Source organism: Podarcis vaucheri (assembly GCF_965113315.1).
Source record: "Podarcis vaucheri genome assembly, chromosome: 9".
Lineage (NCBI taxonomy): Eukaryota > Metazoa > Chordata > Lepidosauria > Squamata > Lacertidae > Podarcis > Podarcis vaucheri.
Window position 1 is genome coordinate 10,711,249 of NC_138767.1, and position 15,399 is coordinate 10,726,647.

At 44.5% G+C, this 15,399-nt stretch overlaps 1 protein-coding gene across 1 annotated transcript in view; it reads left to right on the plus strand.

Moving 5' to 3' along the window:
- The window catches only part of PPEF2 (protein phosphatase with EF-hand domain 2), a 33,217-nt gene extending 17,880 nt beyond the window's left edge, over positions 1 to 15,337 (plus strand). Inside the window, exons 9-16 of the mRNA XM_082236431.1 lie at positions 887 to 1,036; positions 3,635 to 3,862; positions 6,791 to 6,976; positions 8,886 to 9,028; positions 10,356 to 10,459; positions 11,579 to 11,748; positions 12,238 to 12,325; positions 13,557 to 15,337. Coding sequence (XP_082092557.1) covers positions 887 to 1,036; positions 3,635 to 3,862; positions 6,791 to 6,976; positions 8,886 to 9,028; positions 10,356 to 10,459; positions 11,579 to 11,748; positions 12,238 to 12,325; positions 13,557 to 13,801 — 1,314 coding nt within the window. The 3' untranslated portion in view covers positions 13,802 to 15,337. The remainder of the gene's footprint in view (positions 1 to 886; positions 1,037 to 3,634; positions 3,863 to 6,790; positions 6,977 to 8,885; positions 9,029 to 10,355; positions 10,460 to 11,578; positions 11,749 to 12,237; positions 12,326 to 13,556) is intronic.
- Positions 15,338 to 15,399: the final 62 nt, after the last annotated feature.

The following is a 15,399-nucleotide window of genomic DNA, read 5'->3' on the forward strand; positions in this document are numbered from 1 at the left end:
GGCCTTTAAAATGTGTATTTTAGGGGGGTGTTGTTTTGTACTTTTATTGTGTATTCTTATGTTGTCACCCACCCTGAGAACGTTAGATGAAGTGTGGTATATATAATGATAATAATAATAATAATAATAATAATAATAATAATAATAATAATGCTCTATCTCCCCAATGATGCCCCAGTACAAAAAAAACAAGCTCAGTCTGTATTCTCACACTGTTAAATCGTCTGACACACCCTGGTGAAGACTCCCATCATTTAGTAATTCTGAATATTTAGTAATCTCTGGCATTTGTTGACTCTAGGAATTAAGGGTGCTTTTGCACCCACAAACTCTGGGTCCTGGATACATATCATTATTTGTATATTATTGTATATATTGTATATAATTTTATATTTTGTATATATGATAATAAATATATTCATTATGTAATATATCATTTTCAACGGTCATTCAACATCTTATACAATTTTTTTATGACTTCCATCAACCACATCTGAAAATTTTCCAATTTTTTCACTTAATTTACATTTCTTAATTTCACTATTGCTATTAATTATCTTATCTACTGACTCTCTCATCATAACCTCCCTTACAATATTTCACATATTACTCCTTACAAAACTTCTTGCAGTCCTACTAGCGTAACCAGTTGATTACCGTTGCTTTTCAAATAGTCCGCATATTTCTTCCAGTCTTCTGAGAATCTCTGGTCCCGCAGGTTTTGAATCCTTCCTGTCATCTTATCTAATTCTGCGTAATCCATTCATTTCGTCTGCCATTCTTCTTTCGCTGGTAATTCTTCTTGTTTCCATTTCTGTGCCACGTATCAATATTTGTAGTGGGCCATTTCTCTCATTCTCCTTTACTGTTCCTGCCCTCCGTCTAGGAACACGGCAGCAAAATCCTGAAACAGCTCAAGACGGTCTTCAGCTGCCTGCCTCTGGCCACCCTGATTGACCAGAAGGTCTTGATTGTACACGGAGGAATCTCGAACATGACTGATTTGGAGCGGCTAGCCACGGTCGACCGGCGCAAGGTACAGAGCCCGCCAGACCTGTCAGGTCCTCGGAAGGTTCCCTATGAGCAGAGTCAGCCCACTTATGAGGCAAAGGGAGGCAACTGCCTCAGGCGTCAGGATCCACAGGGGCAGCAAGGAATACATTGCCTGCTGCCACCTCCGTGTAGCTTGCTCCTTGGAGGCTGGACTCGCTAGCCCCTCAGCAGCCCCTCAGCCCCAAATTCTTCCTCTACAGCAGCTTCTTGGCAAATAGGGGGCACTGTTGTTCTCCTCACACCTATAGGGAGGAAATAGCGGGGGCTGCCTTCTGGGGTCTCCTGGCCTTTGCACCTGACCAACGTTACTCAGAGCGCCCCCCTGCCATGATTCCCACTTCAACCGTTGTCGGATAAGATGGTATTTGATGCCCCACTCCTGATGTAGATCTTCATTTATGCTTTCTTCCCTGGCTGGAGGGAGGGATGACCGTTTTGTGGTTGACCTCAGGTGCCAAAATGTATTGTGCAGGACCTGCCTATGGAAACTGGTCCTTGGGTTGGGAAAGCTTCCTCATCCCTGCTCTCAACCCAGTTTTCCTTCATCTCCTCAATAGGATTTGGGTGGAGAGCTTGCATGACAAATCCCCTCTTCCCCTCCTTCTTCGGCCTTTCTGTGGGATGTACCGTATTTTTCGCTCCATAAGACGCACCTGACCATAAGACGCACCTAGTTTTTAGAGCAGGAAAACAAGGGGGGGGGAATTCTGACTCAAATGTTGTACTAAACTATTAAAAACAGCAAAGCGGGCGGCTCCTGTCCGCTTTGCGGCTTTAAAGCGAGCCACGGTATATAATGAAGAGAATGGGAAAAGGACAGACATTCCATTACAACGTAGCTGTTTTCATTATCACTGGGAAGTCAGTATTGGCAGCGGTCACGTAAACTAAAATTTGAGCATTTTACTGTTATTAATCAAGAATGGTAATAGTCAGGGAGAGAAACCAGGACTGTGCAAATGAGAAGTGCTTGGAGTATGGAGGAACAGCAAAGAGATCAAATAATTGCGCTCCAGTTCCTAAATCTGTGAGGATTTTTCAAAATAGGCATACTTGTTTTGAAACGAAGATTCAAAGAGTGGGAAATGGAGTGACTGAGCAAAGAACAGAGGAGGAAAAGCCTTCCTGCTGCTTGCAAACCTTGCCGGGGCTTCAGGGAAAAGCGGAGGCTGCCGGCAGAGCAGCGTGGCTCCTCCCCACACCTCCAAAGGGCAGCCCAGGAGTGCAGGGCAATGGCGATTTGGCTCCAGGGACCACACATTCGCTCCATAAGACGCACAGACATTTCCCCTTACTTTTAAGGAGGAAAAAAGTGCGTCTTATGGAGCGAAAAATACGGTAATCCATTGGAGCAGTCAAGGGCAACATTCCTTGTTTGCCTAGAGTGGACACAGGCGGGGGTGTTGGTCCAGCCAGTTGATCTTCCTGTTACACCTGGTCTGGGGCATCCTCCCCCTGCCTGTGACCAGGTAGGTGGGTGTGACCCTTTCAGACCCCACAAAAGGTCCAGTCACTCAGCCATCTCCCTCTTTTGAGGCTGTTTCTTCACATGGGCCAATCCTTGCAAGGATGTAAGCCACACTGTACCTGTAACTACAAGCTAAAGCTTCAGGGATCCAACTGTGAACTGAATGCGAGTAAAACTTGTTATCCTTCTAAAAGAAGACTGTTTTGTCTTTATTCTTATTAGGAGGGAATCAAAGGGGTCTTACCAGGAATATACTTCAATCTAGGCAACCCAGATTGGATTGCTTAAGTAAAGAGATTCAAGCGAATCTACCAACTAGCTTCCTGCTGTATGTTGGGGAATGTCACTCTGCTGCTGACTCACAGTCGTGAGTTAGGAAGGATACTATTAAATCAATATATCCTCTCCTAGTACGATTTTTACTATATCTTTATTGTCATTGTCCCATACAGAACAATGAAATTGAAAATCTACATAAGACATTCAAAAACCCCTAACAACTCTGAAACCCCATTTTAAAATACATTATACTATAGAGACTCCTTATGCTGCGTTTAGAACCAGTATTACATCTGCGTAGAAACTGTTTCTACAACATTCCCACGTTATCATCAGCCTCCACAGTGAATCGGGGGGGGGAGGCGTGGGGGGGTGATGAAGCAAACCCACCCCTCTCTCTGGCCCTAACCAGAGAGCCAGTGTGGTGTAGTGGTTAAGAGTGGTAGTCTCGTAATCTGGTGAACCAGGTTCGCTTCCCTGCTCCTCCACATGCAGCTGCTGGGTGACCTTGGGCTAGTCACACTTCTCTGAAGTCGCTCAGCCCCACTCACCTCACAGAGTGTTTGTTGTGGGAAAGGAAGGGAAAGGAGAATGTTAGCCGCTTTGAGACTCCTTTGGGTAGTGATGAAGCGGGATATCAAATCCAAACTCCTCTTCTTCTCTTCTAACCCCATCACCTTGTCTTGAGTGCCTTGAGTGCGGCTTGAAGCCCATTAACTTGATCTGGGTGATCCGAAAACCAGATGAAATTTTTGTTTGGGGGGTGGGACAGGATAGCACCAGCCTCACAGTTCTGTATTCGGAATATCTGACTCCCTGCCTTGCTTTTCTTAGCTTCTCTCTGTATTGACCCAGAAGAGAAAACAGCCAAGAGTTTGTGGCGTCCGTGAATCGAAAGCATCTCGATGTGGCAAGAGCAGTTTATCAAGCAGGTCTCAGCTGCCCCACTCAAGTGTCCAGGAAGAGCTCCGTTCCTGCCGCAAGATGGCGGGAATGTCACTTACCTCTGCAGATACCAGATCCGACGACTCATCAATCCTTGAAGACGAGGACGTTCAGCAGGTGGGTTGATTCGGAGAATGAACGAAGCGCAAACAAACAAACAAACAAACAAACCCTGATGAATCTTCATGACATTTATTATTTAATTTTTTAATGATTAAATAATAATTATTTAATGATTATTTAATTGCAAAGTGTGAATTCTAGACTGGTAAAATGAGAAACAGAGGGCAGATCCATCCATCCCTCGTTGTCTAGGGCTACAGGTTCCTCAGCAATGAATTCAAACTTCTCCAGGATTTCAGCACTCTGGTTTCATTTTTTCGGGGGTTTTACGCGCCAAAACCCGGAAGTACCAGAATGGGTTACTTCCAGGTTTCGGCAGTCACGCATGCGCAGAAGCTCTAAATCACGCTTTGCGTGTACGCAGAAGCGCTGAATCGCAACCCGCACGTGCGCAGACACGGTGCTGTGGGTTGTGAAAGCTTTGGGTTGCGAACATGGATCACGTTCGCAACCCGAGTATCCACTGTATATATATATAATTTTTTTATTTGATTTTCAAAAATGAAGGGAAAAGAAAAAAAAAGAAAAATTCCTAAATTTACGGATATACAGATAATTCCTAAATTATCTGTAGTTTCTATCACATTACAAGAGTATTTAAAATCCTGCTAATGCTTTAACCTGTTTGCAATGATTTTATATACATTATAAACATTTCCCATCCTTTTAAAAATTTCTTGTCATCTTGATTCCTGAGCCTCCCAGTTAATTTTGCCATTTCGGCATAGTCCATCAACTTGATCTGCCAATCTTCTTTGGTTGGGGTTGTCTCTTTCTTCCATCTCTGCCAAGTGAATTTTTATTGTTTTCCTTACATATTCTTTTCCAACAAGTTGTAATAGCACCATACATTTCCTTTGACTCTGCCGAGTCGCGACCCCCCTCCCTCCCCACAACTGGTATATTTATCCTCTTTCCATCACACACATCATTCTCAAATTAGTACTATTATACATTGGAGGTATTATGTCAATCCTGCTAGTGTCTTGACGTCTTTACAGTTCTTCTTTAAATATTCAATAAATTTACTCCAGTTATTTTGGTATCTTTGATCTCCCTGGTCCCGGATCCTCCCTGACAGTTTGGCAAGTTCTGCTTATTCTGTCAACTTCGCCTGCCACTCCTGGATAGTTGGTATATCTTGTACTTTCCATCTTTGGGCCAGAAGGGTCCTCGTGGCAGCTGTAGCATACATGAACAAATTTTGATCTCCCATTTTAATTTCTGTTCCTATTAAGCCTAATAGACACGCTTCCGGTCTTTTGGGGAAAGTATATCTAAATATTTTTTTGAGTTCATTATAAATTGCTTCCCAACATTTTTTTACCTTATCGCAGTTCCACCACATATGAAGATAGTCCCCATCTGCCTTTTTACATTTCCAACACTTTCTTTCTTTTTTCCTATACATTTTAGCTAATTTTACTGGCGTCAAATGCCATCTATACATCATTTTTAGCAAGTTTTCCTTCAAAGTCATGCATCCTGTGAATCTCAAACCCTCCTTCCATAATCTTTTCCACGCATCCAGTTCAATGTTATGCCCAATATCAATTGCCCATTTTACCATTGATTCCTTTACTTCTTCATCTTTTGTATACCATTCTAGCAATAAGCTATACATTCTTGATAAAGTTTTATCTTTACAGTCTATTAACTCAATTTGGAATTTCGATTTTTTATCTTCGAACCCATTTCTCTTTTTGTCTTCCTTTAATAAATCACTGATCTGATGGTATTGCAGCCACCCTGTTAACCTCTTTTCAATTTGGTCGTATGGTTTGAGCTTTATCCCTTGGGCTGTTTTCCTAGTAATATCCTCATATGTCTTTCTTCCATCTCTGGGCTAGCAGAATCTGGATGGCTGTTGTAGAATACATGGATCTTTTGGAATCTTGGTACCTATAATTCCTACTAAAAAAAGCTTCTGTTGTTTTTTTTAACAAAAGTTAATTTAAACATTTTGTTTCATTTTTTTAATCCTTTATTGAAATTCATAGATATCATACAGTATCTTAAATCCACACATACAAATAAAATAAAATAAATAACCTTACATAAATTTACAGTTAAATATTAAATTACTCTTTCCACATATTTTCTAAATAAACTAAGATAAAGTAAAATAAAATAGACTTCCCATCATTTCCCAATGTAATTAACGTTTGTAACCTTGGGTTACAAATGCTTCAGGTTACAGACGCTTCAGGTTACAGACTCTGCTAACCCAAAAATAGTACCTCGGGTTAAGAACTTCAGGATGAGAACAGAAATCGCGCCGCGGCACAGTGGCAGCAGGAGGCCCCATTCGCTAAAGTGCTACCTCAGGTTAAGAACAGTTTCAGGTAAAGAACAGACCCCCAGAACGAATTAAATTCTTAACCCGAGGTACCACTGTAATTATTACCTTTCTCTTAATATATTTTCTAATACTTTCTTACAACCTGTTATACCATTTCCCCTTATTTCTTCATATTTACTTTACACAACGGTCATTCGAACGCTGCCATACATGTTATATGACTGTTACATTTTTGTTAATATCTCTTGAACACATCCCATTTTTGAATAAATGATTGTTTAGTATTACTCCTCAGTTTATCTGTCAATAGAGCCATTTCTGCGTAATCTAAAAATTTTTTTTCATTTCATTTTATATCATTTCCCAGAATTTTTAAACTACATTACAGTTCCACCACATATGATAAAAGGTACCCTCTTTTTCTTTGCATTTCCAGCATGTATTGGTACTTGTTTTATACATTTTTGCTAGTTCTGCTGGGGTAAAGTACCACCGATACATCATTTTCATATAGTTTTCTTTCCGTGAAGATCAGCACTCTGGTTTCCAAAGCTGCTGCTGATCTGTGTCTGCGCCAAAGCGGTGCTTGACAACTCAGCTCCCCCTCTCTCCATTTTCAGGTGACGGATATATTGTGGAGCGACCCCATTCCTCAAAACGGCTGCAGAGTGAATCAGGACCGAGGAGGGGGCTGCTACTTTGGCCCCGATGTGACGAAGGAGATTCTGGAAAAGTACAACCTGCAGTTCATCATCCGTTCCCACGAGTGCAAGCCGGAAGGTTATGAGTTCTGCCATGACCGAAAGGTAGCTCAGTAGAGCATCAGTCAAGGCTTTGGGCAGAGCTGGGAGTGGGAGGATATGTCTTGATATACAGTACAGTGGTGCCTCGCAAGACGAAAAGAATCCGTTCTGTGATTCTCTTCGTCTAGCGGTTTTTTCATCTTGCGAAGCAAGCCCATTGACGGATTAGCGGATTAGCGCTATTAGCAGCTTTTAGCGGTTTATCTGCTGATCAGATCAGCTGATAAGCGGCTTAGCGGCTTAGAAAAAGGGGGGGTGGAAAAAAACCAGCAGGAACTCGCAAGACATTGTCGTCTTGCAAAGCAAGCCCATAGGAAATTCGTTTTGCGAAGCACCTCCAAAACGGAAAACTCTTTCGTCTAGTGAGTTTTCCGTCTTGCGAGGCATTCGTCTTGCGGGGCACCACTGTATTTCTCGCTCCATAAGACACACCTGACCATATGACACACCTAGTTTTTAGCGGGGGAATGCAAGGGGGAAAAATTCTTTAAAGGGAGCGCTGAGCAGACCCTGTATGCATCCCAGGCTCTGCTCAGCGCTCCCTTTCACAAGCCGTGTGGAGCGTGTGTGCGGCGCTTGCAGGCTTTTCCCTGACGGGCTGCCCTTCTCCCTTCTTGGGGAAAAGCCCGCACACACGCTCCGCGCAGCTCTTTAAAGGGAGTGCGGCTCTTGGGGCTTTTCTGGGAGGGGCTGCCCTCTATGGGTCTGCCCTCTGTCCCTTCCCCCACCTCCTGGAAAAGCCAGCAAGAGCCATGCGCTCTTTAAAGAGCCATGTCTAGCGCATGTGCGGCTCTTGGGGGCTTTTCCGTGAGATGGGAGAAGGGACTGAGGGGCTGCCCTTCTCCCTCCTCGGGAAAAAGCCCCCAAGAGGGGCACACACGCTCCACGCAGCTCTTTAAAGGGAGCGCTGAGCAGAGCCTCCCGCCTGCATTCACTCCATAAGACGCACACACATTTCCCCTTACTTTTTAGGAGGGAGAAAGTGCGTCTTATGGAGTGAAAAATACGGTATTTTCTGATTGCACTTCATCATGCAGGGTGAAGGGAGCATGCATGCATCTTGCAGGAGTCCTCAGTCGCATATTCACATTACTTCCAGCCCAGTTGCATTAGTGGGAGTTATAGGGGGAAATGAGAGGTGGTGTGGAGGGCGGAGTAGTGCAAATGAACTGGCAGGGGCACCAGATTGGCTCTGCCAGTGTGTTTGCACTGTGCCAAGCTTGCGGGCTCTCCTCCCCTTCCTGTCTGCCTCCACAGTAAGCAGCGGCAATGTGACTGACCGGAAGAAGCATTTAATGGATATTTGGCATATGTTCAGGTCTAATTTAATATCTGGCAGAAAATGGAGGTAGAAAAATTAATATGAATGGGAAATCCTGCTATCGGACAAAAGGAGAATGCGGCATTTAATGATAACACAGTGGAACCTCGGTTTTCGAACGTAATCCGTTCCAGAAGACCCGTTCGACTTCCAAAACGTTCGAAAACTGAGGATCAAGGGGCTGGCTGCAAAGTCAATGGGGGGAAATGAGAAACGCACATCGGAAGCCAAGGCTCACTCAAAAATGGAAGCAATTATTTCTGGGTTTTTGGCATTCGGGTTCTGAATTGTTCGGCTTCCAAGACGCTCAAAAACCGAGGTTCCACCATAGGTTTAGATGGAAGAGTTTCTGGGATCTTAGGCAAAGAAGAGCCTCTGAGAGGATTTTATTCTCAGTTTTGCAATGTGAGTTTTATCGCATGGTAAATACAGTTTTCAAAGGGAAGAAAGTGTGTGGAAATGCTTTTGCAAATCTATAGGGCATATTTATGGTGAGACTGTACAGCTGGGGGGAGAAGGGAGCTGACCGTAAAGTAATATGTGCTTCTTAACGATTTGAAATTGCCGGTTTGTTTCTGTTTACTTGCTTAGGTAATCACTGTATTTTCCGCTTCAAACTACTATGCAGTTGGCAGTAACAGGGGTGCCTACGTCAAACTGGGGCCTGATCTGATCCCTCACATCATCCAGTATCAAGCCAGCAAGGATGCGCACAAACTGACAATGACTCAAAGGCAAGCATCTTCCTCTTCCTCTTCATCTCTTCCCCTCCCCTCTCCATCAGTTAGGCCATTGGAGAAAGCAATCCTTTGTATGGCCCTATCTTGCCCCATTAGCTTTTATTTATATGCTTGCTTATCTCTGCCCCTTCCTGCAGACACAGCATTTAGAAACGAAAGCAAAGCGAAAACATTCTAAAACAGATGACAAGATTCTAAAAACAATTACAGTTTAAAAACATACTTCCATCCAATGGCCTCAAGGTTGCCAGGAACTGTATTCTTCAGCTACTAGGAACACTTTCGGTTTCCTCCTGAAAGTTAATACTGATGGAGAGAGGAGCCACTCACTACCAGGGGAGGGCATTCCACAACAGGGGGGCCACCACTGACAAGGTCCTGTCATGGGTCAGAGCTAACTGGGCAGACCCAACTAGTGGGTGATAGTGACTTATACCAGGTGTGGCGAAGTTGGCCCTCCATGTGTTGCTGAACTACAACTCCTATCAGCCCTAGCAAGCATGGTCAATGGTCAAGGTATAATGGGCATTGTTCAGCAACAACTGGAGGACCAAAGCTTCCCCATGCCCTGATTTAGATAAAGCCCTATGCAGGTTTGGGATCCAGTTAAGAATGCATAAATTTCTGTTCCCATCTGTACTTGTTAGTTTCTATTGTTTCCATTCATCTGCAGTTCATCTTCTGCCACATAACTACATTGCTCATATCACTGACCACTATTTAAATTAAGTTACATATCTAGTCACGTAACTTAAGGTCGCGCTGTGGTCTAAACCACAGAGCCCAGGGCTTGCCGATCGGAAGGTTGGCAGTTCAAATCCCTGCGACGGGGTGAGCTCCGGTTGCTCAGTCCCTGCTCCTGCCTGCCTAGCAGTTCGAAAGCATGTCAAGTGCAAGTAGATAAATAGGTATCGCTCCGGCGGGAAGGTAAACAGCGTTTCCGTGCACTTCTCTGGTTCTCCAGAAGCAGCTTAGTCATGCTGGCCACATGACCCGGAAGCTGTCTGCGGACAAACGCTGGCTCCCTTGGCCTACAGAGCGAGATGAGCGCGCAACCCCAGAGTCGTCTGCAACTGGACTAACGGTCAGGGGTACCTTTTAAAAGTCATTTTAGTATAAAGGAAATATCAAAACAATATTTAAAAGGTCATAAATTAGGTATTATTTCCTTTCTGTGGTCCTTTCACCCAAAGCCCAGAAGGGCTCTGTTTCTCAGATGGGGCAGAGACGTGTGTGTGTGTGTGTGTGTGTGTGTGTGTGTGTGTGTTGTATCCCTCATGTATGATGTTACATGGCAGAAATGCTTATCCCATCCCCTCAGGATCAGCCGGGTGGAGGAATCAGCGTACCAGGTTTTAAGGGAGCAATTGTTTGCTCACAGGTCAGAGCTCGCCTCCGCCTTCAGGCAATGTGATCAGGATTCAGGTAAGGTGAAGGGTAAACACCTAATATATAAGGGTATTTAGAAGCAATATGAGGAATTTATTTATAAGGAATGTAAGTACCTGACAAAAAGGAGAGATTTCTGGCAGTGCAAGCTCCCTGCTGGATATAAGAAAACAAGGTTTGCCCTATGGATGCTCTGCAAGAGAAATGCTCCCCCCAAAACTGAACTTGTCATCGCAGGCTCTGTGAACCATTGGCAATTCTGCGTGTGCAGACAATGAATTTTGCTGTGTTTGTGAACCCAGGATACACCGACCATTGGTAGTGAAACAGTAGCAGGGGCGCCACAGGTAAATCAGGAAAGGGATGGGAAGACCTCCATGCTTGGCTATGACACAGCCAGGCGTGCACTTCTGTCTGCCATCCCCACACTGACTGCCCTATTTGGGTGCTTCCAGATGAGCATTCAACCACATCTACACCATACTGTTATGAGTTTTGGGGTGCCAGACCCCCCCACAACACTAAATCCCTGGGTCCAGTAGGGGTGAGAATTCAATCAATTCTTGAAGTCGTACTCGGTGCCAGACAGATTTAGTGTGTGTTAAAAGGTAAGACAGAGCAGCTTATTGTGTTCAGGAGATCGCCTGAGAGATGGGCCATTGAAAGAGGGGGGAAAGAAAAGGCGACGAGCCATTAAGGGAAATAAAGGAGGGAAGAGGAGTGGAGTTCTAAGTGTTTCTTATGGATTAAACCTTATTCTCTGCACTTTTGGAGTTCACTTTTTTATTTCTGCATGGTTGCTGCCTTCCCCCTTTCTGCTTCTGATCTATGGTCCTAAATAATCCACACTGTATTTGTAGAAGAGACTCTTTCCCTCGTATCTCTCTTCTCATCACACCCCAAAGTGATTTGGGAAGGAGGACGGAGTCATTTCCTGTGCGTTGGCTTTAGGCCTGAGTGTTACATTTCCTGGTGAGCAAACCGTTCCTGGAGGGCTGCATATTGGTGGGTGGGGACAGAGACAAAACCAGGAATGTAACTCTGCACAGTCAGCTAATTCCAGTTACACAAAAGCAATCTTTCTAGGTTCATGCCTACGGCAATTTTGGCAGCCCATTGTCCTTAAATCACCTTGTGGCTTCCCTTTCCGGGCAGGAATGATCACACTAAATGACTGGGCAAAGGTGGTGGAGTCCGTTCTCAATCTAGGGCTGCCCTGGAGGATGCTGAGACCACACCTTGTTTCCAACGCTGTCGACGGGATGCTGGATTACAATTTGTGGCTCAAAGACCTTGTGACGGAGCAGAGGTCAGCCTCTCAAGAGGTAACATGGACTTTGTAGTACATTGGTAAATCCAAAGTGGAATGCTGCCTCCAGTGGTTATGGGCTGGAACTGAGATTTCACCCTTTAGCTTGTTCCGATGTTTCCTGTAGCAGCAAATGAACTAAGGGGATGTGATAAATGATAGCGCTAGCTCCTATGGGAATAATATTGTTCCTAGGTTCGGTTGGTTGGGGGGTGGCAATTTGACAAGAGGGGGGCAACGGAGCCAGAATGACCACAAATATTCTTAAATATTCAGGAGCTAAGTTGTCAGGCACATCTTTCATTAGAGAGGCTTCTGATGAAATGGCCACTGGATGTGTTTTGAATTACTTATTATTTTTTTTTAAAAAAAATCATGTAGCAGTATGCCATGGGGAAAAAATAAAATCAAAGCTGTTTACAGCAGTAAAACATTAAAACAGGCTAGCCATTTTTGTGTTTTGTTTATCTGTGAGGTTGTTAAGCCGTAGACTTGTTTCTTTCAGCGCATGCAGTCAAGTTTGCTGGAAAACATTTACCGAAACTTGTCCAACCTGGAGACTCTCTTCAATATTATAGATAGTGATCATTCAGGTAAGTGCGTTAATTCCCTATTGTTTGTAGTTCAGAATTTTAGATAGCCCAGTGTTGAAAAAGGAATAAATATCACATAGGAGGGGCAACAGATGCCCCGCTTTTTATATTAAACCCCCCTGAAAGGAGTAATCAGAGAGGAGCACTACATAAAAAACAGAGGGGGAGTCCCTTCGATGGTTGTATGGGGTCTTGTACGCCTCCTCCCAGCAACTCCTGCAGTGAAGCTGATACCAAATGTAAAGGTAAAGAACCCCTGGATGGTTAAGTCCAGTCAAAGGCAACTATGGGGTTGCAGCGCTCATCTCACTTTTAGACTGAGGGAGCTGGCGTTTGTCACTGACATCTTTATAAGTCATGTGGCCAGCATTACTAAACCACTTCTGGTGCAACAGAACACCGTGACAGAAACCAGAGCGCACAGAAATGCCGTTTACCTTCCCGCCACAGTGGTGCCTATTTATCTACTTGCACTGGCGTGCTTTCGAACTGTTAGGTTGGCAGGAGCTGGGGCAGAGCAATGGAAGCTCACCCCGTTGCGGGGATTCGAACCACCGACCTTCTGATTGGCAAGCCCAAGAGGCTCAGTGGTTTAGACCACAACACCACCCGTATTGCTCTGCTTTCCTTTAGATCACAACAGTGAGTTGCCTGGAAGACTGGTGACAGCAAGTGGAGTTTTCCCTAACATTTCTGAAGTTTGCTGTCATCGAACTGTTAAGGCCTGGGGTTGAATTGTGAGAGGGCGAGACAGCAGTCAAGGTTATGTTCTTAGATCTGCCAGAAGATGGCGGCCATGGACTTGAGACAGCTTTAAGAGGACTTTGGACGTTTACCTGTAGTTACTAGCCATGGTTTAGGGGCAAGGAGGGAGGGTCTGTTGTCTTCATGCTTGTTCCCAGAGACATCTGGCGAACAGGATGCTGAAATTCCCGTTCCAGAACAGTAGGAGGGAAATAGAGGGTTCTGCTGTGAATAATGAGAATTTGTGAGTTTGAATTGTTATCTGCTATGTGTCTCAGAGATGCAGCAGGCTACAAATTAGAGGTGGGAGAACCAATGGCCTTCTGGATGTTTCTGAACTGTGACTCCAAGCATCCCTTCACCATTGGCCATGCTGGCTGGGGCTTGGGGTCCAATCCCGACCTGTAGGGTCACAGGTGAGCCACCACTGCTACATTTATTCCCCCTCATTTGAGCAAATAAAATGTTTTTCCTCCACCACCTTCAGGGTTCATTTCTCACGACGAGTTCCGCCAGACCTTCAAATTGTTCAGTGCCCATATGAATATTGAAATCTCAGACCAGGACGTGACGAACCTGGTCAACAGCATCGATTTCAACAAAGATGGAAACATAGATTTCAACGAGTTCATCGAGGCCTTCCGCATTGTCCGACAGTCTTCCTCGGATGACATTAGCAGCTGGAATCCCCGTGTCACGGACGCCACCAACCCACAGACAGCATCTTTGTAGTGGCTTCTCAACCCAGGCTCATCTTTCAACCTAAGAACTTGACTCACAACTAAGTGGTAAGACAGTTCCTAGCAACTGCCTCACAACTGATACAGCCATTTTCAGATTTCTTCTGTTGAGCGAGAGGGGAAAACAGGACATCTGCATCCCCGTTCCATCCCAACGACGGCATCTAATATTAGGGAATTGCTGTAGCTTTTTAAAAAGCCATCGGTGAGTCAGTCTTAGCCTGTATTTGTTTTCTCCAGCCCAGCTTTAAAATGGACTGAATAAACGTTTATCACCCTGTGTCTCCCTTGACCCTGACCTCTCTAGACGGCTTCCAATCCTCACTCGGCTATGAACCATGGCCTCTCGGCCTGGCCTACCTCACAGGGTTGTTGTGGAGTTTCTTTAGAACTGTGTTACTCCTATGCAGACTCATTTTTTGACTATTTTGTAGTCCATATAGGCCACCCAGACAGTTCTGCAAGGCAGGCAGCTGTGTTAAAGGACTGGTTTTGTTTTTTTTAAAAGTTCCCTTGTCAAATAGGCTTATGTTAGAAAAGCCTGTTGTGAATACACTGGGAGTTTGCCAAATATTGCCACTTTCACCCAAAGCGCCACAATTCTAGCATGGGCAAGAAGCCAGGATAAATTTGGCTCTGTAGCTTCCTCACTTCTCTGGGCCTGATACCCCTGAGTTGCCTTGCTTGCTCCACTGTCCTGCTGTTGCCCTGGTTTGTTCACCTCCCGCATACGCTTCAATTTATCTTTCTTTTTAGAACATTTGTACAGGACAGCCATGCATTCCGCAAAGTACTTGGCATCATGATTCCCCCACAATGCCTCTGGACTCATGGAAGGGGCAGGGAATCTTGCAGGTGCTGCAGCAGGTCCTTGCTGGTGTTGACACCCACAGCTGCCGCATGTAAAGTGAGTTTTAAAAAGGCATACCTAAATTGTTAACCCTTGTTTACAGAAATGCATTTGCACAGGAGGCGGAGTACTAGCAGCTGGATGGATGTGTCGCTGTTTTTATTAAATCGCAACAGCTTCTCCTGCTGCAATCATTACTTGCAGATTTTGCCAGTTGTTTCCCCCCCGCTCCAGGCATCTCATCCACTGCTATTTTTGAGGAGGGCTTTGTAGCAGCACTGCCCCCAGACCAGAGTAACGAAGCAAACTCTTGGCTTTGTTTCAGTGTCGGGTCACATGGGAAAAGTATACTTACTTTCAGCTCGGGGCTGTAGTTCAGTTTTGATCTTCAGCACATAGAAAGTATATAAGCAAAATGAGAGCTATAGCTTAAACACAGAGAATTGTAGTGGTGATGTTAATGCAAGAGGAGGGATGCCCTGCTGAGGAATCAACAATAGAAAAATCACACTGTTGAAATGCTGCTCAGGAAGAAATTGCATCCACTGCACAAATTTGCAAACCTTGTTTTCTATTACAAACAGCATACAGCAAGATAACAAGGGTAAATATTTGATTTTATTACCTCTTAGAAAGAAGGTTTTGCATATTCTGTTGAATTAAAGTGATATAAAAATATAGGCTTTAGATACCAATAGTTTTTTTTGTTTTTAAACACCTTTATCCAGTGCTTCTTTTCC